This window comes from Caenorhabditis briggsae, assembly GCF_000004555.2.
Source record: "Caenorhabditis briggsae complete genome, chrII, whole genome shotgun sequence".
Taxonomy (NCBI): domain Eukaryota; kingdom Metazoa; phylum Nematoda; class Chromadorea; order Rhabditida; family Rhabditidae; genus Caenorhabditis; species Caenorhabditis briggsae.
Window position 1 is genome coordinate 4,237,276 of NC_013486.2, and position 26,008 is coordinate 4,263,283.

The following is a 26,008-nucleotide window of genomic DNA, read 5'->3' on the forward strand; positions in this document are numbered from 1 at the left end:
CTTCCAGTTACATCGGAAATTTTGAAAAAACAGTAAAAACGAGCGAAAAAATTGTAAAAGTTTGAATTCGCGCGCTTTCACTCACCGGGCGGCCTAGAAAAACCTCGTCCCTAAGGGCTTTCAGCGTATTTTTCGATGCGTTTTTCTCGCCGAAGGAATTTTTTTTGATTTTTTTTCTTTATTTTTATGTCAATCTACATGCATTTCTGCACATTTTGATGCAATAAAAAATTTCACCGTACACCACCTTTAATAAGAAAAATCGAGAATTTGCACTTAATATTTCAAAAAAAAAACTCAATTTAAAAACTAGAAAAAGAAAAAGAAAACACAAAAATCAAGATTTTTTCCCGAAATATACAGTAATCCTAGATTTCCAAAATTTACAGTAATCATGGATTTCCAAAACCTACAGTAATCCAGGAATACCGAAGTTTACAGTAATCATGGGTTTTCAGAATCTACTGTAATCCTGGATATAGACATAAACTCTGAAAAGAAGCATATGTTTAGGTTACTGTAGTCGTCGTTCCAAATTTTAGCTCTGATTTTTTAGTTTAATTTTTTTCGAAAATTTTTTTTTCCAAATTTCAAAAAACTGCAATTTTCCAGCCTGGACACCGCCGATGTCGATGAAATCGTACTGGTTGGAGGATCGACTCAAGTTCCAGCAGTGAGAAAAATCGTTGGCCGATTTTTCAAGTGAGTTTTTTTCTACTATTTCTCAAAAAGGGCATATTTCGGCTCCCAGCCAGCCGATAAGGCTGATTCTTCTTCTGAGGACATCCGGACACACAGATCGAAATTTCGATTTTCAGGAAATCCGCCAACTACGGTGTGGACCCAGAGCTCGCCGTGGTGACTGGGGCTTCTGTCCAAGCGGGAGTGATCGGTGGCGGTTGGCCACTTCAAGTGGCAGCGATGGAACTTCCAGCGAAACGAAGGAAACGACACTTTTTCACGGAGCAACAGAAGGAGAATGAGCAAGATCGAGCAGCTGCAACAGAGCTATAATTTTGATTATTTTTTTTTTCATCGCTTTATCATGTTCCTTTCTTTTTTTTCATGTCAATTTGTATTTGTATTTACGGGATCCTTTTTGTATTGTAATTGGTTTTTGGTGGCCCAGAAAATCGGAAAAAAAATAGAGAGCTAGGCCATCAGAAAGACACGGTCAGCATTATTCTGGTACAAAAAAGTCGAGCTGTAGCTGTGATCAAAGGCCTCGAAACGATAACTACCGTAACCTAAAAGTTAATGTTTTCCATTTTGTTTTTCTCTTTTTTACTGATTTTCGTCGAAATTTCTGTCATTTTTGCCCAAAAAAGTCGGAAAATTATGATTTTTGAAGGTGAAAAATTGCCTGAAAAGCAGTCAAAATCGAGAAAATGAATTCTGAAAATAAAAAATATTTTTAGGTTACGGTAGTTGTCGTTGTAGGATCCCGATGTTTTGTACCAAAATAATAACATTTGGAGGTAACATCGCCCAAAACTTGGAAAAAAAAAAACAACAAACAATCCTATTTTTACCCCTAAAACCAACTGCATATCATTTTAGCTTTTTATTCTTAGTGCATTCTTCTTCTCTCTAATCCTCCTCTTTTCAAGTGCTCTCTAGTTGTACTAGGCATTTCCTATTTACTGTGATAATTTCTCTTTCCTTTCCCAAATCTTTCTTTCCCGTGCAATTTCAATGTCAAACCCCTATTCAAAAACATAATTTATTCATTTTTTCTTTAAGAAATTCAAGAAAATTCAAGTCATTTTATTCAGTTGTATTGAAGGTGTTCATTAGGCGATGCTCGTCAGTGGCTCCTTTTGGCTTCGCTGGTGGTGGTGGCGTAGCAGTCTTTGGTGGAGATTTGACTGCTTTGTTCTTATGGACCACCTGGGAGTCGGGCGGTTGGTTACGGAAGCCAGTGGAGCGCTTCTGGAAAAATCAATAAATGAGCGCTTCCGGAATTATCGATGCAAGAAACCTTCGGAGTCTTCAAATTGATGGGATGCGACGGTGTGGTTGCAGACAATTGGCTATGCGAAGACATCGACGTTAGGGACATTGTCCCTTCCAAAAGTGACAACGCTGATGACGTCGTCCGAGCGGTGTGCAGAGAATCCTCGTTGGATTTCTTCTTTGGGTTGTCTTTTTTTACTTTTTTGGATTTTTCAATAATAATGGAGAATTTGTTTTTTGGAGGAAATGGGTTACGGTAGAGGATGTGCTGGAAAATTGAATTACGAATTTTTTGGGGCAAGAGATAGACGCTTCCGAAGTATAGGTGGCGATAGAGTAAGAGAGTGCAGACAATGAGACACTCTGACTGTCTGCGCTCTCTAGTAGAAACCTACCCAACTTTGAGCCAAATTATCTCGAGTCCTGTGAAAGATATCAAAAAGTGGTCAACTAACAAAATATTTTTGTGATAAACATTTTATCAGTTGACAAAATTTTGATATCTTTTAAAAGAGCCGAGATATATAGGCTCAAAGTTGACGGTTTGGGTGGGCTTCTAATAGTCTCCTCTCAATATTCGAAATCTCCCAATTTCAAAACCCCACCTCCATATAAAACCTCTTTGCTTTTTCACACGCTTCATGTAGTGATTTCCTATTCTCGGCCATATCAAATGCCGCTTCGAAGTTTCTCGAATCTCCAAGATCCAGTGCAGTCTCCGTTGAAACTTCATTCATACTCAACGAGACAAAACGCTTGCCATTTTGGGATTGTCCACAAGTGAATGTCATTCTTTGTGGATTATTTGACTTCTCACCCAGATAATGGTTCACAGAGTTATAGGCGAGCTGAAATTTTTGAAGATTGGAAGTATTCAAATGAGCAAATTTGGGTTACGGTAGACGCTGAAAACCCACCGAAAACGGACTGTGATCGTCGACTCGTCTCGTTGTCACTGCGCCTGATTTCGTTATGATCACACGTTGCGAATTCGCCTTCATACATCCTGTTGTCATTTTTCTATTCAACCAGATTTCTCGAGGAGTTAGGAATGAGGAAACTTTGGAAAAAGATAGTATGGGTTTTTAGAAGCGAAATCTCAAAAACGTGGATTTTTAAGAGTGTATTCAAAATTGTACTATTATGCTTGTCTGAGAAAAAAAAGGTTGAGACGCAGAGAAAAAGTGTCTGCGTCTTCACTGCTATTTAGGCTCTCCGCTTCGATATCGCTACCGTATTCAGACTGCAAAAAATACTCTCTTACCTTTTTTTTCTCAGACAAGCATAATATCTAGGTTGAACCTACCCCTTTACAGTAAACCAGTTGGTTTTTCAATATTTTTCACCTGCATCAACTCTTCCCGTCTTCGAATATTCTTGCCCTACAGTAGTCCTTCCGATTTTTGAATACTTTTCCCTACAGTAATCTTTTTTATTTTCGAATATTTTCCTCCTACAGTAATTCTTTTCAATTTCGAATATCAGAATTTCCAGAATGGCTTTCTGTAGAATTCCATGTGGCATCAAATTTTACACATTACCTGTCAAAAAATTCAAATCTTCTTCTCGAAGGTTATGGATCACTAATGAAAAAGAACAAAGACACCAGAAGAGTCTTTAGAGAAACAAAGAGAAAAACTCGTCCCCTCTTTTTACCAAAGCCATAAGACCATCATTCGAAAATGCGGAAACTCAAGTTTTCCATATTTTTCTGTTTCCTGGCTCTCTGGAGTTTTTGGAATCGGGGAATTATTGAATGTCTACCAGAATGCCTCCTGATATCCTTTATTCTATTCTACTCTTCTCCAAAAACAGCTGTCACCAAAAAATTTCGCCCACGATTTGTTTCAATTGAAGATAATTTGATTCTAATGGCAATCGGAGACCTTCCATTGAATTTGAGAGAAATGGAAGCGTTTCGAAAAATCAAGGAATTCACTGGATCCTTTAGAAGTGTCAAGAGCAAAAAAATATTCTAAACTGAAATATTAGTCGAAAATTACAGATTCCACATTCACTTGGTTGGACCAATGGGAGGAATCTAGTTGTCGGAAATGACGGATTTACAGAAGCTTTTTGTGTTTCACTACAATCAAAACGAATTTACAAAAAGTTACAGAAGAAGGTATGGGTAATTCAAATATACCTAAAATTTTCGAAAAAAAAGTTTTCCAGACTGCAAGAAAAATATGGATTGACCGTCGGGAGCCCGATATCAGATAGTGATTATACCAAAGCCATAGATATTGCCAGGCAAGCAGATCAGCCGGAAAATGAAGCTGCGATTCAGTCTATGGTAGAAGAAAGGGATGAACGTTTCAACGCGTTGTGAGTTGAGCTACCGTGCAATCTGTAATAGAGTCCCCTAGGTTGAGGATACAAAAATATATAATTTTCTGTGATTTCAATTCATATAAGCCCCTCAGAGAAGAAAAATTTTCCCGGCCCGGCCCGACCCGCCGATCCAGAGACCGAAAACTTCAAAATTTTTCTGTTGATTTTTGATATACTTTTGTCAAAATAATCATTTTAAAACCCGCCTACTTTATGTGCTGAAGTGGATTTCATTGTGTTAAGCTTGAAGAGAGCGTTCGAATGGTAGTAAGATAAACTCTCTAGCATGAAAATGAACCAAGTTATGATGAATGGAAGTTTTAGTGGCTCGGGACGTTTTCAGGATTCTGGGACAGTACGTATCCTGAAGATCAAAAGGCTCTATCTCTCTTCTGAAGTTATGGAGCCGTGAGCGCGCGCCCTCATTTGGAGGCGCACACACAGAGAGAGAGGCGCAGGCAAAGGGGGGAGAGGGCGGAGACGAAAGGGTCGTTTCTCGAGAAATTTCGAGGAATCCATTCCTCGAAAAATTTTTTTCGAGAAATTTTTGTCGAAAATTCCTCGAAAAAGGCATTTCTCGAGAAATTTTTTTTTTCGAAAAGACACACTGCTTGTAACTTACCTTCTTTCAAGTTTAAGTTTCCAATATAAAAGTTATCGCCCCGTTTATCCTAAAAAGATTTTTCCAGATCCCCAAAACTTAGAAACTAGAATCTACATAAGTAATTGTCTTTTTCGTTGTTTTCAAGATTTTCCATGAACTGAGCTACTTATAATACAAGGGCTTCATACTGTCAGCTCATATATCTCGGTTCTTATAAAATATACCAAAACCTTGACAACAAAGAAAACACTTCTGTTTTTGTGATAAACAATTTTTAGTTGACTACTTTTTGATATCTCATACAGGAAAGGAGAACAATGTGATCAAAGTTAAAAATTAGGGGCCCTTCTATTACAGGTTTCACGATAACTCACAATTTATTGATCGACCCTATGAACCTCAAGGAAATCTAAGAACTTATAGTTACTTAATTCGGTTTCTAGGCCACTATATTATTACTCCAGACTGGGAATCAACTTCAAAGAATCTTGAGTTTCTATTCTCTTCTTCATCAAAATCTACAGTACTCCAAAAGTCATCGCTATTATCAAAAATCTCCGTGCAACTTCATTCATAGAATCAAAAAGGGGGATGATTTGAGGGGGTGTCATTCATATATTTAAACAAGTTACCTACGGATCGTGGTAATTATCGATTAGGACATTCAAAACAAGAAAAAAAATCAAAAGAAAAAAAAGTATCAGTGAATTCATGTGGAGGTGGAGGAAGAGCTTTTTAATATATGAAGAATGTAATTCAAAACTTTCTGATAATTTATTATTTTTTCATGATTTCTGAAAACTTGTCAAAAAATTCTCAGAAAAGCCAAAAAAAGAGCAAAAAATAGTCAAAAGAATTTTGAAAGAAAAAAAATAACTTGAAAAACAAGAAAAAGGATGTAACACGAGCACTTGATGATGACCTAGAAAACTCCTAGGCCACATATAGTGAAAGTTTTGGGGTTGTTGGATGTTGTTGATGAGCTGGGAGTAGGAGCGGGGGATTCGGATCAGAAATCGAGGAAATCATTTATTCCTTGGTGCTGACCTTCCATCCGAGAGCAGCCTCCTCACCGATGGCGGAGACGACTTGAACGAGAACGGATCCCTCGTCCTTCTCAAGAGCATCACGGATTTGTTGTCCGATCTCGTTGTCTGGAACTCGGAGGTCGTCCTTTTGATCACAGGTTTCTGGGTCCATGAGGGAGAAGAATCCGTCTTCGATGGACATCAACTGGGAAAAAAATCCGTTATTGAAAAATTAGTGATGATGAATAAAAAATAGACTATTTGTTAACAAAAAAACAAATTTCTAGGTTATCCGAGAGTCAAGATACATGCGTTTGAAGCTGAGACAAAATCGCTGAGTATCAAACGACCGCTGTATCTCAGCTCTCGGAAGACCTGGTATCTGAATAGGTAGTACTGTAGGAATAGTTTTTCTAGCTTGTCTGGGAGGCGAGATATTGAAGTTACCGCAGAAACTGGTATAAAAGGGTCCCCACACTTTTAACTTTGAGCTCAATTATCTCGGCTCCTGTGAAAGGTATCAAAATGTAATAAACTGATAAAATACTTTTAATATTATGACAAACATTTTATCAGTTGACTAATTTTTGATATCTTGCATAGGAATTGAGATAATTGAGCTCAAACTTGACAGTTTGGAGACCTTCAGTTACAGGTTTTACAGTTTTCAAAGATGCGTATCTTGCTTCAAAGATAAGCTAGAAACTCCAAACTTTAAAGGAGCATATCTAGAAAATTGGGTTTTTGATGCATGAGCTCTTCATAGAGCATTTGTCTAGCTTGCCATGGAGTCGATAGCTTGAGATTCCAAAAAGTTAAAAGTTCCATATCTCGGCTCCCAGGCAAGCTAAGGATTTAGTTTTTTGAAGCTTGGTAGATCATAAGATGCATGATGCGCAGTTCATGAGCTTGCTAGCTAATTACGGACAGCTAGATACGGACCTTTGAAGCCTTAGAGACAGCTAGATCATCTACTTTTCCTGATTTTACAGGATCATATCTCGGCTCCCTGTCAAGCTAGAGAATTGATTTTTCTCACCAAATCGAACCTAGAAACTCACCAAGTACTCACGACGCTTGACGACTGGAACATCCATGTTGTGGGTGGATGGGCAGATATCTTCAAGCTTCTTTCCGGTGAAGATGTCGATGGCGACCAAGTGGACCTTAGCGTGACCGTGCTTTCCGGTCTTGGAGGTCGACATTTCGACGATCTGCAACACAAAAGATGTAGAACAATTCAGAAAGAATTTCAGATTCTTCTGGAACTTAAATGTGCTCAGCAAATTCTTAAAAGTTGGCATCAAGTGTGACGTTTCAGCCGAAACTTATCCAAGTCAGTCATTGCACATTTAACTTTTATAAAAACTTAAAATTTTTACGAACCTTGCATGGACGTCCCTTGATCATGACGTGCTCGTTCTTACGAAGAGCCGAGCATTGCTTTGGGAAAGTGGCGGCAGCGCCAGAGTCTCCGGTGTGGAAGTGCTCGTCGTCGTCGTGATGATCGTCGGACATTCTGTCTCAGTTGGTACCCTAGAAAATTTGAAAATTTGAGTAATGTTTCCAGAAAGTTCTACAAGAAATAGAGAAAAAAATAGATGATGATAATTCCGATCAATCGATAATTTTTTATTTTGGGATCCTACAGTACCATGTACAGTACTCTAGCGTACAAAAATTGCTCAGGCTTAATTCCCATAAAATCACCCAAAAAGGTAAAGAAAGAAGCGAAAAAAAGACTTTCAAAAGTTGCCTAAACAGTTCGGTCTTCTTACGTAAATACACCATTTCGCTGTGTATCGCTTTACAATGGTTGAGTCGCTACTCAGCGAATTCCGCGGACCGCGTGGCCGCCGATGGGGCGCTTTTGCTGGCTGGCGGGTGGTTAGGGATCGAGGGGCAAGAAGAGACGCAGAGAAGGACGTTTGCAGTTTTGAGGGGGGTAGATGCAAATAAAATGACAACATGGAGTAGTGTATGGTCGACGGACGACGGGCGGACAACCGGAGGTTTATTAGTGTACAGTGAGAGAGAGAGAGATAAGATAAGGGGAAGAGAGAGGGGTTAGGCGGTTTTTTTCGGGAAAAAATAGCCAGGAATTACAAGGTTTTGAAGATTCTGAGATTCTGAGATCCTGAAGATCTGAGATCCTCAAAAACTGGATTTGGAATGATTAAAAATCTGAAATCCACAACTTCTGGAATTTAAAGAATTCGGAATATTGGGATTCTGAAGTTTTGAAATTCTTAAAATATGGAAACAGAAAAATGAAAAATCTGAAATTAAGAAGTTTGGAAATTTATAGGTTTCGGGATATTGGGACTCTGGAATTCAGGAAATCCGAAATTCTGAAGTTCTGACATTCTGAAATTATCATATTCTCCGATTCCGATATTCTAAGATTTGGAGATTCGGAAGTTCGTAGATTTTGGGATATTGGGATTCTGGAATTCTGAGATTCTGAGATTCTGAGATTCTGAGATTCTGAGATTCTGAGATTCTGAGATTCTGAGATTCTGAGATTCTGAGATTCTGAGATTCTGAGATTCTGAGATTCTGAGATTCTGAGCTTCTGAGATTCTGAAATTCTGAAACTCTGAAGTTCTGAAATTTTGAGATTCTGCGATTCTGAGATTCTCAGATTTATAGGTTTTTAGATTTTTAGATTCTGAGATTCTGAAATTCTGAAACTCTGAAGTTCTGAAATTTTGAGATTCTTCGATTCTGAGATTCTCAGATTTGTAGGTTTTTAGATTTTTAGATTCTGAGATTCTGAGATTCTGAGATTCTGAGATTCTGAGATTCTGAGATTCTGAGATTCTGAGATGCTGAGATTCGGAGATTCTGAAATTCTGAAACTCTGAAGTTCTGAAATTTTGAGATTCTGCGATTCTGAGATTCTCAGATTTGTAGGTTTTTAGATTTTTAGATTCTGAGATTCTGAGATTCTGAGATTCTGAGATTCTGAGATTCTGAGATTCTGAGATTCTGAGATTCTGAGATTCTGAGATTCGAGATTCTGAGATTCTGAGATTCTGAGATTCTGAGATTCTGAGATTCTGAGATTCTGAGATTCTGAGATTCTGAGATTCTGAGATTCTGAGATTCTGAGATTCTGAGATTCTGAGATTCTGAGATTCTGAGATTCTGAGATTCTGAGATTCTGATTTCTGAGATTCTGAAAATCTGAAATCCAATACAAAATATTCCGATTTCTGATTGTTTATCCAACCAAAAGGATCCGATTCTTCAAATTCAATTTTTCTAAAAACCAAAATAAGGAAGCCTATAGGACACAGAAGAATCTAGAATATCGAGGGGCAATAGAACAGAAAATTTCATTTCCTGAGATTCTTTTTCAACGTCTTCTGACGAAGAAGAATCCTTCTTCGTCACAAAATAAAACTTATTTTAGTCTTTTTTTTTGAGTTGGAAAACATTTTCTGAGATTCTTTACAATCTACCGGAGTCGATTTTATGAAAATCATGATACTTTCAGATTCAGAATGCCTGAAACTTTAAAATACCAAATCCTAAAATTCTGAATTACCATTTTCTGAACTTCCGACTTTCTGAATTTCTGAATTTCCATTTTCTGAATTTCCAATTTCTGAAATTCGGAAATTATGAAATTTTGATATTTTGAAATTTTGAAATTTTGAAATTCTGAGATTCTGAGATTTTGATGTTCTGAGATTCTAAGATTCAAATATTCTGAGGTTCTGAAATTTTTATAATCTGGAAATTCTGAGATTCTGAAACCCAAATATTCTGAAATTCTAAAATTCTGAAATTCCTGATTCTCAGATTCTGAATGTCTGAAACTCTGCGATTCTTGACCAAATTTGTTTATCAAATTCTCAATTTTTTCTCTCTAATTTGCAGGTGTTCTTTTTTCTAATGGTCACCAATTATGAACCAATTATTGATATGTCTGAAAAACTTTTTTCGCTTAAAAGTTAGTCAGAATCTTGGAATTTCAAACATCAAAGTTGAACTCCTTCTAAGCTTTTTAGTTTGTCAGAATTTCAGATTTCAAGTTCAAATTCATCTGCAAAACTCCTGCTCGAAAGCCCAAAAAATTTTTTACTGCTAAAAGTTTTTGATCTCTTATTCTCTTTTCTGCAAAAAAATTTTATTTTTCTTCATACATTCCTATACCAAAAACAAGTTTGCCTCTCATCTCAAATAAACTCTGACCTCTGAAATCCTATGCATACATGTAAAAAACTAAAAACAACTAAAAACAAAAAAGATGAATGAAAATATAAGCATGAGAGATCCCCCTTCACTCATCATCATCACAGTGTTCGCCGTCAAATGATATTTTGACGATTTTCAGTCAAAAATAGCCAATTTTGGAATCCTACAATAGTAGTTCACATTTTCATGATCTCTCTGAAAGTTTCAGTGTGTACTGAACGAAGATAGAGCTTCACTTTTGTTGTTGATAACTTTGTGGTAACTTTTTTGGTTTTCGAGATGTTCGCCTTCAAAAATACCTTACCCTCTCCCCTCTTTTCCTCTTGTATTGTAGCGGCTTCAATCTTCAAAGGCGCATGTCTCAAAAACCAAAAAAACTAGAAAAAAGTTGTCCAGTATAAAAATAGAGAATTAAAAACATTTTTGGAGCACTTTTTCAAGACTCTACAATTGACTATTTTCTACTGAAAAATTTAAAATGGTCAATTTTGGAATCCTATAAAAGTGATTCAGCATTTTTCAATTTGTCTGAAAATTTCAGAATATACTAAACAAGAGTAGAACTTCATTTTTGTGATGAACAACTTCTTGTAACTATCTTGGTTTCTGAGATGTGCTCCTTTAAAAATACTGTATCCTCCTCTCCTTTTGCACTGTAGCGACTTCCATCTTTAAATGCACATATCTCAAAAACCGAAAAAAAACTTATTAAAAAGTTGTCAATTACAAAAATGAAAATCTAATTTTGTTGAGTATACTCTGAAATTTCCAGACAAATCGAACAATTCTGGAGTACTTGGGTTAGACTCCAAAGTTGACTACCGTAAACGCTTCAATGGAATGTCTCCCCAAACCGTCTATTTTGAGCCTATACATCTCATTTTTTGTGTAAGATATCGAAAAGTGCTCAACTGTTAAAATGTTTATCAGAATATTACAAAAATGTTGTTAGTTAACTACTTTTTGATATCTTTTCCAGGAACATAGATAAATTGGCTCAGAGTTGAAAGTTTGGTCGGTCATTCTAATCTCTTAAAAAGTCTAAATGTGATAAATTTTTGTTCGGGGTACTGTATGCCTAGAAATATTTTTCTATAAACCGAATCCGGTTTTTTGAGAATTCGGAATAAAAATAAACCTGAACCCAATTTCCAGAACTCTCTGACAGTATCCCATTTCATAGTTCAAACTGGGTGACCGAATGGCGGACTAACGGCGGCCGAGTGCTATTAAGAAAGGAAGAGAGGAGACATTCGGAGTCACTAATATCCATTTCTGTGAAAGATATCAAAAAGTTGTCAACTGATAAAATGTTGGTGATATCATGATAAATATTCTATCAGTTGACAGTTGTTTGATATCTTTCACATGAATCGAGATAATTTAGCTCAAAGTCCAAGTGTAGGGTCCGTAAACAGTAGTAGAAAGATTCCCTAACTTTTAACTTTTAACTCTATTATCTCGGTTCCTATAAGAATGATAAAAAATCTGTCAACTGATAAAATATTTTTGATAATATCACCAACATTTTATCAATTGACAAATTTTTGATATCTTTCACAGGAATTGAGATAATTCAGTTCGAAGTTGACAGTTGTTATTTTTTTCCGATCGCCTAAATTATGACCAATGAAGATTTTTCTCTCTCCCAAAGGATCCTCGACAAATAGTCCACTCATTTTTGTTCCTCGCTCCTCCTTGTTCCTTTCTTCGCTTTTCTTAGTTTTTCTTCTGTCCTGTTTATGTCAAAAATAGAATAACAAAACCACTTTTCTCCTCTGTCGTCATCTCGCTTTTTTCTCAATTTTTAGACTAAAAGCTCTTCCGAAAAAAAGAGAACTTTTTTTTGACATATCCGTATATTTTTTTCACTTTTCACTCTGATGACAAATTTTTAAATGTTTTTGAGACGAAAGTTTTTCTTTTTGGTTTTCCGCTTGAATTGTGTCATTTTTTACTTCTTTTTTGAAGAAAAACACAAAAGTGGTTTTTGTTTTAATTTTTGATTGAATTCCCGATTCTTGAGATTTGAAAAACAATGAAGATGAATCCTATAATTAAATTTGCCAAAGTTTAGAATATCAAAATTTCAGAATTTCTAAATTCTAGAACTTTTTGTTCCTATTCTTGAATTTTCTGATTTTCTAATTTTGTTTTCTGACTTCTGAAAAAAGGAACAAAGTCAAAACAGCAATTTTGAGAATTTCGGTTTTTGTTGTTCGAATATTGCTTTCAAATCGGAAATTCTGAAGCACATATACTAGCTTTTTAAAACCGATAACTTTCTAAGAATTAGAAATATTCGAAATTTTCGAATACTTTCAGATGTTTTTTTAGTTTTTCAGGTTTTTGAGATTTTTTGACATTTTCAGGCAACTAAAAATTACAAATTCAAAATAATTGGAAATTAAAAGTTTCAGTTTTAGAGTCGAAAATGTGAAAAATTAGGAAATTTTCAAAACTTTACATTATTAATATTAAATCACATCACTGTTGAAATTTCAGCCTTTAAGAATGCAAGACATACTTTTTGAACTTTGGAACTTTGAACTCAAAATCTCATATTTTCCAACCTATGGTGCTTAATCTTTACTCTCGAAATTCAACGATATATAAATGAGAACACCACATTCCTTAACATGTCATCAAAAAAAGCAAATCTCAGAGAAAAGAATTGAAAAAATCGGAAAAAAACTAATCAAAGGAACACCGGAGCAAATGGAAAAACATGCTTCTGGTTCATTTTTTTCAATTCAATTTTTTTAAAAATTTGAAATTTCGAAAGTTTCTGAGATTCGGAGATTCTGAGATTCTGAGATTCTAAGGTTCTGAGATTCTGAGATTCTGAGATTTTGAGATTCTGAGTTTCTAAAGTTCTGAGATTCTGAGATTCTGAGATTCTGAGATTTCGAGATTCTGAGTTTCTGAGATTCTGAGTTTCTGAGTTTCTGAGATCCTGAGATTCTGAGGTTTTGAGATTTTGAGATTCTAAGATTCTAAGATTCTGAGATCCTGAGATTCTGAGATTCTGAGATTCTGAGATTCTGAGATTCCAAGATTCTACAACCTTCAGATTCTGATCCCAAAATGTCAGACTTCTAAAATACTTAAAATCATGATCTCTGAAATTTCAAAAAACCTAAAAGTTTTTTGACCTAAAACCCCAAGGAAGTGCAAAAAACTTCCAAAATTCTCAGAAAAAAAGGTTGAAGAGTTCAAAAAAACTGCTGTCATTTCCTGTAGAATATTTTTCATTTCCTGAGTCGGTAGTCTATGTACCGCAGTGAACTCACATGGGTTCAGAAGGAAATATATTTCCTTCTTTCATCTAGAAATTTCTAGATTAATCATTTTAAAAAATCTTTTTTTTTGAAAAACTTCTTTGAGCTCAAATCAAGATCTTAAATTTCATAAGAAATTATAAAATCTAGGTGCTGTAAACACTCTAACAGAGTTCCACTGAAACTTTCAACTTTGAGACGATATATCTTATTCCCTGCGAATGATATCTAAAAGTGATCAACTGACAAAATATTTTTGTTTTTGTGTTACAGATTTCGTCACTTAACTAAACAAATTAATTAACTAGTTCTTGATATCTTTCACAGAAACTTAGATATATAGTTTTAAAGTTAATGGTTTCTGTGGCCTTCTATTAGAGTGTTTACGGTAATTTCAAGTAGATCATATTCTCAATCCCTGTGACGCAGATTTTCCATTTCGTCTGAAAGATAATGAATAGTATTAATACTCAAAAAAAGAAGAATTAGTTTACGTCCCTAATCCATATGGAGTCCTATTCATCTCATTTTTCAGTTCCTCATTTTTCTGTTTTTCTTGAAATTTTTTTGAAATTTCCTCCACTGAACTAATTTTAGATTGTCTATGAAATTAGAAAAATTTATACTCAATTAACGCTGAAATTTATTTTTTTAAAATCCTTTCAAAAGCCGGAAACATCCTAGAATTTTGATGAAATCGTCATGAAAACTGAATTGTATGATTTCGCTGATCAGAAACATACGATCTTGAATCTCTGCAACATCAGAACTCTGTTTTTCTTTTTCTTAGTCTAGCCAGTACAGAAACTGTATCTATAAACTCTGAAAACATTTAAAACTTCATAATGGTTTTCCAGTTTTTCGTATAGTTGCTTAATATTTACAGAGACAATAGAAGAATCAAATCTCTGGAGGGTATCATTGTTCTTATTGTAAATAAAGGATCAGAAATCTTTTTTCATTTGTTCAAAAACCCTTCGAGCTGAAATATCTGAAAATTAGAGCGCCCATATTTCTAGGAAAAATCTAGAATTTTGAATGACTTTCAGTTGAATGAAAGTCTTAAAATGCCCAAAGATGTGCTCTCATAAAATTCCAAAAAATCCATAAAATATCCGTTCAAAAATGCATCTCTAAGACCCATGAAACATCTGGAAAAGAAACCGAAAAATAGAATGGAAGGACCATTAAACATTTTCGAGGTCAACGTCTTCATTTTCTTTTTTGGGAACAATACTGTTATACAAATGAAGGAGCATCAGAGTTTTGGCTAATTGGAGACTAGCTCCTAAATTTTAGTTTTGAAATGGAAAAAAAATACTTTCCGAACTCTTAGAATTGGCTTTTTGAAATAATCAATTTTTCCAAATAAAATTTAAAATAGTTTTTTTTCTCTATTATTGGGATTCGGAATCTCGGAAAATCAGAGATTTGAAAAAATGAGATTAATATTTTTAGAATCTTAATTTTTCACAATTTGAGAATCTGAAAATTATAGAGTTTCGAAATCTGAAATGCTAGTTTCACAATAGTTGGATTCTGAAATTTTGAGCAGTTTTAAATTTGAATTTTTAAATTCAAAAGTTCTGAGAATTTGGAAACTTGAATGTCATTAAACTGCAAAATCCTAAAATATCAGAAACTCGGAGTCTAGAATCTCAGAATCTCAGAATCTCAGAATCTCAGAATCTCAGAATTTCAGAATCTCAGAATCTCAGAATCTCAGAATCTCAGAATCTCAGAATCTCAGAATCTCAGAATCTCAGAATCTCAGAATTTCAAAATCTCAGAATCACGGAACCTCAGAATTTCGGATTCTCAAAATCTCAGAATCACGGAACCTCAGAATTTCGGATTCTCAAAATCTCAGAATCTCAAAATCTCAGAATCTCAGAGTTTCAGAATATCAGAACCTGAGAATATCAGGATCTTTGAGATTCAGATTCTCAGAATGTCTGAATCTCATAATCTCAAAATCTCAGATTCTAAAAAATTCAAAATCTCCAAAAAATTCGCTTCCTGATTTTTTCCCAAACTATGTATACACATATTTTCATTCCCAAATAACCAAAAATTCCTCTAAAAACTTGTGCTTTTCCATCAAATATTCCACACATGCCTCTCGTTTTTTTTCTTCTCATCTGACGTCTTCTTTTTTCTCCGTTTTCCACGTCTTCTACTTTTTTCTCGCCATTTGTGCTCCAAAAAAAGAAGTTCACCTAACTTATTCTGATACGTTTTTTTTCAACTTCTTCTTGATAACCATCACGCAATCTGAATTTTTTTGAAGCGAGATCGCGAAATTTCTCCAACGTCTTCTAGATTTTTTTCAGATTTTTTGAGAGATTTTGAAACATTTTTCACAAATTATTCATCAACTTTCGCTTTTCAAAAACGTCATTTGAGATCCAAGATTTTTGACTATTTAAGAAAAAATTCTATCTCCTTTTTTTCCGTTTCAGAAATTTGAGATTTTTGAATTTTTGAAGTTTCAGAAAATCCAAAAAATCAACTTCTGCTGAAAATGCTGAAACAAAGCCAATCGGTCAAGTATCCAAGGAACTCGCGACCACGGAAAGGTGAGCAATAGTAGTTTTAGATTTTCAAGGTTTTCAAAATTTAAAGAATGCTAGGATTACAGAAATCCAGAATCCCAGGATTTAGGGTTTCCGGACTTTAAGATTCCGAGTTTCTGAGATTCTGAAATTTTGAGATTCTGATTTCCTATATCCTGTTTTTATTCTCTTGCAGCTTACTGTAGTTGTCATTTTTATTGGTTCCCTTGATGTGTTTTACGAGGTGTGCATGTGTCAAAGGATTACTGTAGTTTTATGTGCTGTACAATTTTTAATTGTTTAATTGGAGCAGAAACTCTTTTTTAATGCGTACCGAGCCTAAAATTATGGGGTTCTGGGTGTATAAAAGAGATCTGCTAGATTTTCAGGGCTAGCTCGATTCTTGGAACCCCCCTTCCCTTGGCCTAGTTTTTTCTAGGCCAAACTTTGTTATCTTCCTTTTTTCCTTTTTTCAGTGCTCAAGACTCTAAAAATACTTTTCCGAACATAATTTTTCCGAATAAACTTGCAGCGTTTCAGCTTGATCTACGTTTTGATGAACAAACTGTTAGGTTGGTAAAAAAGTAATGCGTTTTTGATGTACTTAAAATTTATGCAAAGCCAAAGTGCCAAAACAAAAGTATATCAATCGATGGGGTATTCTTTATTATTATTGACCCATTTCTGCCAATGTATGAGCAAAGATTGGATGCATCTGTTGTAGAACTACACAGAACTACAGCTGTGGTTCGAAGTAGTTCTGACCTATTATTTAAGACACATTCTCTGAGAGAATTGAGATCGGGTCAACAGGCGATGGTAATGGAAAAAATCAAATGGTCGTAGAAGTCTGGTCCATAGCCCCTATATCCACCATATACAATACCAGAGCTCTAAGACCATTTTGATTTTTTTCCATTGCCATGGTGTTTTCGAGTTTCTCAGAGATTGTGTCTTAAATGAGATAATTCCCAGGTGATAACATAAACTTTGCATCTGTGGCCTAACTTTTCGAAACAACCCAAAACTAGCTCATGATTGTAAAATGACAGTCGGAAGTCCAAAAGGTAGCAAATTTCGAAAAAAAACTTGAAGCTTTCTGGAACGTTTCTGTAAAAAATATGGCTTGTAGGTCTAACTGGAAAACTAGTCCACAACGATCTTCCGACTGGTGCCCTAACCTTTCAACCGGTGACCTAACTTCTCAAATCAACCAAAATCTGGGCTATGCTTACTAATCATTTGATCAGTACCAGTATGATATCATTTATCGAAACATCAATGAATTTTAATAATTTTTTTTTCCACTTTACGCACTGATAACTTCTGGGATTTCTAATCAGTAAATGGAGAATCTCATGATATAAAATTTCTAGACGAATGAATAATTTTTCTTAAGAGTTCATTGAATTGTTTGACACAACCTGACGAATTTGAAGTTTTCATAGGAAAATTCACGAAAATCTATGTTTCTGGAGTTTTCGAGGACTCTGGAATTTCAAATTCTGAGAATCTAAAAAACTTTGAAAACTTCTTTTCAGATTTTTCTGAACTTTTTTCCAGGATTTATAAGTTTTGTGAACTTGAAGATTTGAAATTTCAGAATTTTAGAACCTGAAAGTCTCAGAATCTCAACATTTCAGAATCTCAGAATCTCAGAATCTCAAAATCTCAGAATCTCAGAATCTCAGAATCTCAGAATCTCCGAATCTCAGAAACTTTCGAAATTTCAAATTTTTAAAAAAATTGAATTGAAAAAAATGAATCTGAGATTTCAGAATCAGAATCTGAGATTTCAGAATCGCTGAAATTCCAGTTTCTTGGTGGTCCAAAAGTGTTTTTCCAAGTCATATATTTGTTTTCTGAAGTGGGGTGACCCACTTCAGATGACGTCGGAAGACGTGAGTCACCAAGAAACCCTATCGATGACCTCTTCAGCCAAAAAAAAAGGACCACCTAAAAATAATTAGTCTTTTTCCGTTTCCCATGTGACAAAATTCATACATATCAGATGACGTTGTTTTTTTTTCTTCCAATTTCTGCTCTCCTCATCATTTTCATCTACTTTTCTTCCTCATCATCTTCATTGGTCCCTTCCCTCTCTCCATATAATAAAAAAGAGTATTTTTTTCAATTAATTTATGTCTTCTGAAGCTTCTGAAGACCACTAACAGCAGCCCGACGTGCATCTGGTGGTGGTCCGTCTTTTTTGTAATGATGAGAAGAAAAAAAAAATAGAAGCCTTTTTTGCAATTTATGTGAATAATATATTTGTAGAAAAAATAAAAACAACTGTCCCCATATAATAATATGAATGAGCAATTAATTATTTTTAGTGGGAGGAGTGAATTCTAGATTCTAGATTCTAGAAATGCAAATTTTCAGATCATACGAATCTGATTTCACTTGAATTCTGGATTTGAGAATTTTGAGATTTCTGAAACTCGGTAAATGTGGGCAACTTATTCCCCAACTCTGGGTAGCCTTTGTCCCAACTCCAGCCAACTTCTAGCATTTCATAGGTCAAACGCTGCCCAGCTTTAGGACGGCTTCTGTCCAGCGTCTGCCCACTTGTAGACAGCCCGCTCTGGCCCCTCCTTTCCCGCTGTTCTGCTTCTTCAAGATTTGCTAGCTTTGCTAAACAGCATTCATTTTATTTGAGGAATTAAAAGAAATATCAGAAAAGGGTGAAAAATCGAAAAGGAAAACAGAAAAAGTAAAAAACTTAGAAAAAACAATTCGATCAACGACAATTATAAGTTTATCTTTCAAAATATGGAAGTTTAGTTTTGATGTAAAGAGTATGAGTTATCTCACCTTGCAATTTACAAGAATCCCATTCTGTTGGTCAAAGTGATAAGTTCGAAGAAGTTGCCTGGAAAAGATCTAGTTTTTATAGAAAAAGTTTCTAGAAACTCACAATGCTGCATGAATTGCATGACGAACAAGCTTGTCGGCTGACTCGTAAGAATTTCGACGTCGAACGATTTCTTTGCAAGCTTCCTCGTACGGATATGGCAATCCTTTGACAAACTGTTCCATTATATCGTCTTTCTAATCGTTCGTAAATGGGTTCTCATAAATGTCTTCTTCTTTCTCTTGTTGAATGTTCCGTTTCGTCGAAGGTTCTAAAATTGAGTCAATGTGAGACTTAATTTAGAAAAAAAATCATACCTCCTGGGTGGGATACTTCTGATAGGATTTCGTAGATTTCTCATCTTGCTAACTGATATTCCATCTCTTAAAATGAAACATTAAAAAACTCATTCTATTCTATTCTCACAATGGCTTCTCGTTTTTTTTTCGCTTGCCCCGATTCCACTCATCCTCCTGTTCCTTTGTTGAAAACTGAAAAAAAGGATAAGAAATTGACAGTATTTGAAAAAATTTAGAGATAATGGTAAGAAAATTAATAGAAAACGTATGAAAAATAGTTTTAAAACCTATAACCGTTAAAAATGCTGCAACATCGCAACCTTCTGAGCTTCTGCTCAGCGTCTGCTCACCCTTTGCCCCTCTGCGCGCCGTTGGACTATTGCCCTACTTCTGCCCAGCCTTGGATCAAAGACAGCCCGCAGTTCTTCTGCCCCAAAGTTCACCCAACTTCTGCCCCAAAGTTGCCCACATTTACCGAGAAAGTGACATTCTAAACTTTGAAAGTTTACAAATGTATTTAGCAACCTAAGTCACAGAGGTCTTCAGACTGGTGGCCTAGTTTTCCAGGTGAAGGCCTAACTTTTGCACCGGCGGCCTAACTTTTTGAATCAATCCAAAACTAGACCATAACCCGAAATTGACATTCTAAACTCCACTTGCAAATTTCGAAAATTTTGATTCTGCAACTTTCTGGAAAATGATTGAAAAAAAAATTTAGCTTGTCGATCTAATAATCTACCTATCTAGAAAACTAGAGCACAAAGTTTTTCAGGCTGGTGGCATAATATTTAAGTGACGGCCTAACTTCTCAAAACTAGGCCACTAACCATGTGATCACGCCCACTATATGACATCATTTATCAAGAAATCAGTGAATTTTCATAATTTTTCCACGTTACGCACTGATAACTTTTGAGTTTCCTAATCAGTAAACAGATAATCTTATGATATAAAATTTCCAGATAAATGAATAATTTTTCGTAAAAGTTCAGAAGAATTCTAGCCGAATTCATACGGAATTTTCTTTATTTTGGAATTCTGAAACTTGAAAAAAATCTGTTGAAAAATTACGAGAGCCGATTCCAAACACTCCCCAGAGTTGTTCTAAAAATCTAAAAAACCCTCGAATTTCATAAAAAGAAGTTTCAACTATTGAAAAGTATGATTTTCGAACTTTTGAAAAATTCCCGAATTTCGTTTTTTTTTCTCAGATTTAAACTTTTTTTCAGATTCAGATTTTTCCTGAAAATCTATAATATAACTCTCCAGTTCGTGCCATCCGTTGTTTTTTTATCACATCCTACTGTAGTTTTATTGTTTTAATAGGTTCACTTGTTAATTTTTTTTTTGGTATAATTGGGAGGGGCGGAGCCTGTTGTTTGTGAGGTACTGTGATTTATGGGGCTTTTTGATCTACCGTACTAATAGAAGCCCATCCTGACTGTTAACTTTGAGCTGAACTATCTCGACTTCTGTGAAAGATGTCAAACATTTGCCAACTAATAAAATATTGGTGATATTTTGATTAACATTTTATCAGTTGAACGATTTTTGATATCTTTCACTGGAATCGAGAAATGGAGCTCAAAGTTGATGGTTTGGGTTGCGAAATACGGTAGTTCCCCAATTGATGGCCTAACTTCCGCTTCACGCTTTAATCAATTTCGTACCAGTAAACATAAGAATTTTTCCGATTTTTCATGTGCACATTTCTCTATGCTGCTCATTCTTTGGGCTCGTTAGACTACTGTATCTTAAAGCTTAATTTACTAGAAAATGCACATAAAGTGTTTCTAATAATAGAAAGTTTCAAATTTAGACACAATTTTCAAAACCAGTCCAAAAATAGCCAAATCCGAGCCAGATGAAACTATTTTCACCGGTTTTCTGTGAATAGCTATGATGAATATTTCATATTTCTATCAGCAAACAGCTGAAAAAATTTCCAGAAGATTCAATATTTAAAGGTGCAAATCAGCTAATGGAAATTCTCTTTTTGCACATAATTTCTTTATTTTTTGGCTAAAAATCGAATTTTTGGGTTTTCTAGAATTCCAAGGAAATTTAAAAATTTTTATTTTGATTTCTGAGATTTAGATGAGCTTCTGGAATCCGATTTTTACGACTATGAAAATGAATTTCCTGCAATACACCAAACTTTACGACAAATTGCACAGAAATTCAAAATACTTAATTTTCAACCTAAAAAACGATTTTCTAGGCTAAAAAGGCTACAGAATCCGAATTTCAGGTTTAAAACCTCTGATAGTTAACACTTAACTGTCAAAAGCCCAATTTTACATCTTAAACCATAGACTACAAACTAAACACTACAATTGATCTTCTGGAGTTTCACGACTCCTTTCGAAATTTCTCTTTTTTTGAAATCTGACACCTCACACCGTCCATGATCCTCTAATTCTCTATCAACGCAATAAATCTTCCCAAAAGAGAGCTTCTTTTCTTTATTTTTCCCTCCCCATCAAAATAATCCGTTGTCTGTGTGGGGGTGGGGTCTTAGTCAGTAAGAATACGAGGAACTCTTGGTTATTTTTTATAAGTTCTTCCATTTTTTTCTGACTAAATGAGTTCATTTTTTCTTTCCATTTTTTGTTCTTTTATTTTCGGAAATTAGCTCATTCACTCCAGTGGTCTCCTTGTCATTTCTGAAAACACACACCTCCCTGGTCGCCCGCTACTCTCAGATCTCTGGTGTACCGCGTAGCTTATAGGCTTACACTTTCGTCTACCAATCTCACCACCCTGGTTCGATTCCTCTTGGCGGCAAATCTTTTTTTCTACATTTTTCAAAAACGGATTTGACATCTGAACAAACATCAGATCCTCGTAAAAGATTTGGGCCGCATCGCTGTGGTGTCTGAAAATGAAATAAAAAATTTCAGTGTTCCTTCCCATTTTCTGAAAAGCCGAAAGATAGAAAAACTTCCAAATTTCGTTGTTTACCACGGCGCCAGAACCACTGTTCCGCCTTCTCTTTTTTTTCTTCATTCTTTCCTGTTCCATAAATCACCGTGCACTATATACGCTACTATGTGCGACGCTCAAATCGCTGCTCCCACTATGTCTAGAGGTAATAGCGATGTTTTTTTTGCTAGAAGACGTCATTTCTAGTCATTTTTAATCTTGAAAAAATAATCAAAAAAGGTTTGGTATGGGTGGGGTTTGAACCAAAATGGGTCAGCCCAGCAGTCAGAGCTGCTAGCCAGTCGGCCAAACCTGCAGTGTTTAACTTCAAGGGAGAATGGAATTATAAGGGTGGTAGCTTGCTAATAGCATGGTGGCTCCATAAAGGAGCCATGAAATCAGATATGTGATCTTCCACCTCCAAGAAGACCTTCTAAAAGCTTCTTTTCCCCCATAAACTAAAAAAAAGATTCTGAATTTCGATTAACTTTTGTTGTTTTTTTATATTTTGCTCTCCTGGCCTCCCTCGTTACCCAGAAAAACTAAAAATAGAACTTTTTGTTGTTGTCAGTTATATATTTCGCTTATTTCAGAGATGATCTCGTTGTCCGTGCCACGCAACTCTCGTTCGTTGAGCCCAGCAATGGCAAGAAGTGCTCCTAGTTCGCCGATGACTCGTGGACCAGGTGGAATTGGTTAGTTTGATGGGTTCGAAGGTAGCTGACTGAAATTAAGTCATTTTTTAACTAGCAAAAAAATTAGTCTAGGAACTTATTTTTGAGGTTTTTAAACTCAATTTCATAAGTGTTTTTTACTACTTTAGTCTAATTCGATTGCATTGGGTTTAGGTTACTGTAGTTTTGAATCCAAACTTTGAATCAGATTTTGCGCCTTTAAAACTTGAGATATCATTAAATCAATTTCAAATACGCAATCAGCACGAAAATTGGGTCTAGACTTACTTTTTTCTGCAGCTCTATCTCTGATTCCGCGACTTCAGGGTTACTGTACCCTCGTTTTTCTGCGCTCACCAAAGAATGCACAATACTTTGCGACAAATTGTACACAAACGGTTGCTAAAAGCTTTCTAAGAGTAAACGGTCTCTTCAGACTCGATTGTTCGCCTTTTTTTGAAACTAAGAATCGAGAAAAACCCCAAAAATAGGATTTTTTGGAAAAAAGTATTCTTAAAGATTTTTTTCCAAAATTCGAGGAAATCCATAATTTTTTTTGGAACTTTCCGGAAAAAATTCTAAAATTACGTCAATTTTCTCTTCTCTCATCTCTGGGATGAGTTGTCACATACGAAATGTCCCTTTTCAGTTTTCTTTTTTTTCGAATTTCGCAAAAAAGGAAAACGTCAGATCTCAAAAACTCAAATAAACTAGCTCTTATCTATCTCTTTTTGACCCCTGACCCTCTTTTTCTTTGACTTTTTTTCAGAAAATAGAGTTACTAGATAAACTTTTTTATTTGGCAATTTTACTTGGTGTTTCTTTGAAGTTTCAGTCTTTTGCCAATTTGTTTTTTTTTTTGGATTTTTGAATATATTTTCCCCCTGTCTAATCCTCAATCGAGGTCATGAACATGAGGCAATAAACGATAATCCAGGGTTTTATTAATTCTTATCCGTTCCAAGAATGACACGTAATCTGGTGACGAAATTTTTTTCGAGGTCAACAGAAATTTATTTTGGCTGAAATTTTTCTGAAAAAGGGAATTGAGTTACCAGTTGAAGAAAATTTTGAAATTCTAAAATGTTACTATTAACAATCACCAAATTCTGTCTGTGTGTTCGTTTGTTCCCGGTTCCACGACCATAGCGAAGTCGCCAGTAGACCGAAAATTTTCAAATTTTCACAGATGATCCAAAATAGCAGCGAGATGATGCCCGTCTATTTTATGTTCCGAAATTTTGAGTTTGACGCCTTCTGGAGACGTTCTTCTATTTCTACAGTGCAAATCTTTCGAAAATAATATTTACGTCATTCCCGCCCAACCCCCTCTTTTTTCTTATCCTCGCTATATCTGAGAAAAAGGTGATTTTGTGGAAATAATTATTTAGTTTTAGTTTTGAAAGAAGAGAGAAAGAAAAAGTTCAGTAAACTTTAAAATTCTGACTTTCTGAATCCACTAACTTCTCAAAAACTGAATTTCGGAGATTCTGATTCACGAAATTTGATTATTTTTTTCGAAAATGCGAAATTTCTAACCATTCCTATGCTTCAAACATTTTGGTTTCACTCTGAAATTCTAAAATTCTACTTCAGAAATTCGGAAAATTGGAAAAACGGGAACTCGAAAATACCGAGATTTGAAACTTCGGGAATTTTAAAGTTTGAAAATCAGAGAATTCAAATGTCCAATGTTTCGGAAATTCAGAAGTATAAAAATTCAGATATTCGGAATATTACGAAATTAAAAAATTTGAAAGTTAGAACACTCGAAATTTTGAAAATCCAAAATCTCGAAAGCAAAAAACCAGAAAAACCAAAAACTTAGAAGTTCAAAATATCAGAAAACCCAAGTTCGGAATTTAGAAAATTCGGAAATTCATAAACTTTGTGAATCAAAAACTCAGGAATGTGTTTTAGAGAAAATTCTGAAAATCTGATTCGTGTTAAAATTTTGGGAATTTGTGAAGTAGAATCTCAGAAAGTCGGAAATACGGATACTCGAAAATACACAATTCCAGAAATTATGAGTTCTGAAATGAAGTATTTTAATAGAAAAATCTTTAAGTTCTAGAATCGCAGTTCAGAAATTTCAAAGACTCCTGAAATTTCAGGACTCCTGAATTTCGAAACTTCTGAAAAAATTATAAGTTGTCAAATTTCAAGATATTCGGGAATTCAGAAAAATTATTAGTTCTAAAAATTTGGAAATTTTGAACAGTTCGTGTCTCAACTAATGTAAGACACATTTCTGATTTACGTTTCTGATTTATCTGTCCAAGCCCAAACTCAATCGGTTACGCGCCAAGTTTGGACGCGTAGCGTGGTCGCGTCGCGGCTTTTCGGTGAGTAGCGACTCAACAACGTTTAACTTCACGTTTTTTCAAAACACGTTTCAAAATTTTCGAATCTGGCACGCAGCCAAATTTTGTGTGCGACGAAGCGCGCGTTTTTCAGGTTCCCAACCGCGATGGCGTGTGTCACTCCAGTTTATGAAAGTTGACAACACAATCAACTAAAACTTCGTCTTCTGATTCTCTACGATTCGGAGATTCAAACGTTTTTAGTGAAGCCAGGAGATTGTAGCCGCCGACAGGCGGCGGAAATCTGGTTCTCTTTAAACTTGAAATTCTGAGATTCTGACACTCCTAGATTCCGAGATCCAAGATTCCGAGCTTCTGAGATTTTTCCTCTGATTTCTGACCACCCGCAACCGAACCTAGACATTGTTTCTGCAGAAAAATGGAGAATAAATGTATACATATATAAATATCCGGTTCATCTTCCTCTTCTTTTTTTTCTGCACACAATATCTGACATATTTATCGTTTTGAACCTCTATACGGAAGGTTCCGTGTCTTCTTTTTCTGTCCCATAAAAAACCAAAAACGTCACATTTAGACAGCAAGAAAAAAAAAACAGAAGAACATAAACCAGAAGAGCGTCTTTGTCTTCTTTTTTTTGCTATTCTCACTATCAGTTTTTAGGATTGTCGCCGTGAAAAAAAAACGTTTTTTTTTGTTTGCAAAAAAAGGAAGAGTCACAAATGGAACGCTTTTTGAGACTTATCTTTTTGAGTGTCATATTTTTGGAAAATGGGAATTTTCGGGAAGATTTGTTTTTTCGATTTTTGGCGTTCTAATAATTGGATATTCTGAAATACTGAGATTCTGAAATTCCGAAATTCTGACATCCCAAGTTTCCCAGATTCTGAGATTCTGAGATTCTGAGATTCTAGGATTTTGAGATTCTGAGATTCTGAGGTTTTGAGATTTTGAGATTCTGAGAT

The 26,008-nt window shown here is 35.2% G+C and overlaps 6 protein-coding genes across 6 annotated transcripts in view; 2 read left to right on the plus strand and 4 right to left on the minus strand.

The window, feature by feature from the left end:
- The window catches only part of Cbr-stc-1, a gene marked incomplete at both ends in the record, with an annotated part of 4,242 nt that extends 3,228 nt beyond the window's left edge, over nucleotides 1-1,014 (plus strand). The window contains one exon of the mRNA XM_045241967.1: nucleotides 819-1,014. Within this exon, the coding sequence (XP_045091635.1) occupies nucleotides 819-1,014 (196 nt within the window). The remainder of the gene's footprint in view (nucleotides 1-818) is intronic.
- A 753-nt stretch (nucleotides 1,015-1,767) lies between these two features.
- On the minus strand, nucleotides 1,768-2,972 carry CBG00565 (the record flags this gene model as incomplete). Its single annotated transcript, XM_002630116.1, has 4 exons — nucleotides 1,768-1,932; nucleotides 1,982-2,224; nucleotides 2,562-2,804; nucleotides 2,874-2,972. The coding sequence occupies 4 exons, from the start codon at nucleotides 2,970-2,972 to the stop codon at nucleotides 1,768-1,770; spliced, it is 750 nt and encodes a 249-aa protein (XP_002630162.1).
- A 2,951-nt stretch (nucleotides 2,973-5,923) lies between these two features.
- On the minus strand, nucleotides 5,924-7,440 carry Cbr-iff-2 (the record flags this gene model as incomplete). Its single annotated transcript, XM_002630117.1, has 3 exons — nucleotides 5,924-6,127; nucleotides 6,984-7,136; nucleotides 7,309-7,440. 3 exons carry the CDS (start codon nucleotides 7,438-7,440, stop codon nucleotides 5,924-5,926), a joined length of 489 nt encoding a protein of 162 aa, XP_002630163.1.
- Nucleotides 7,441-8,321: 881 nt separating this feature from the next.
- CBG00568 lies at nucleotides 8,322-19,006 on the minus strand (the record flags this gene model as incomplete). The annotated part of the gene is made up of 7 exons (XM_002630118.1): nucleotides 8,322-9,103; nucleotides 9,476-9,535; nucleotides 10,433-10,505; nucleotides 12,839-13,226; nucleotides 13,422-13,456; nucleotides 18,782-18,839; nucleotides 18,885-19,006. 7 exons carry the CDS (start codon nucleotides 19,004-19,006, stop codon nucleotides 8,322-8,324), a joined length of 1,518 nt encoding a protein of 505 aa, XP_002630164.1.
- A 416-nt stretch (nucleotides 19,007-19,422) lies between these two features.
- On the plus strand, nucleotides 19,423-19,614 carry CBG00569 (the record flags this gene model as incomplete). The annotated part of the gene is made up of 1 exon (XM_002630119.1): nucleotides 19,423-19,614. One exon carries the CDS (start codon nucleotides 19,423-19,425, stop codon nucleotides 19,612-19,614), a length of 192 nt encoding a protein of 63 aa, XP_002630165.1.
- Nucleotides 19,615-21,472: 1,858 nt separating this feature from the next.
- CBG25509 lies at nucleotides 21,473-21,529 on the minus strand (the record flags this gene model as incomplete). Its single annotated transcript, XM_045241968.1, has 1 exon — nucleotides 21,473-21,529. One exon carries the CDS (start codon nucleotides 21,527-21,529, stop codon nucleotides 21,473-21,475), a length of 57 nt encoding a protein of 18 aa, XP_045097952.1.
- Nucleotides 21,530-26,008: the final 4,479 nt, after the last annotated feature.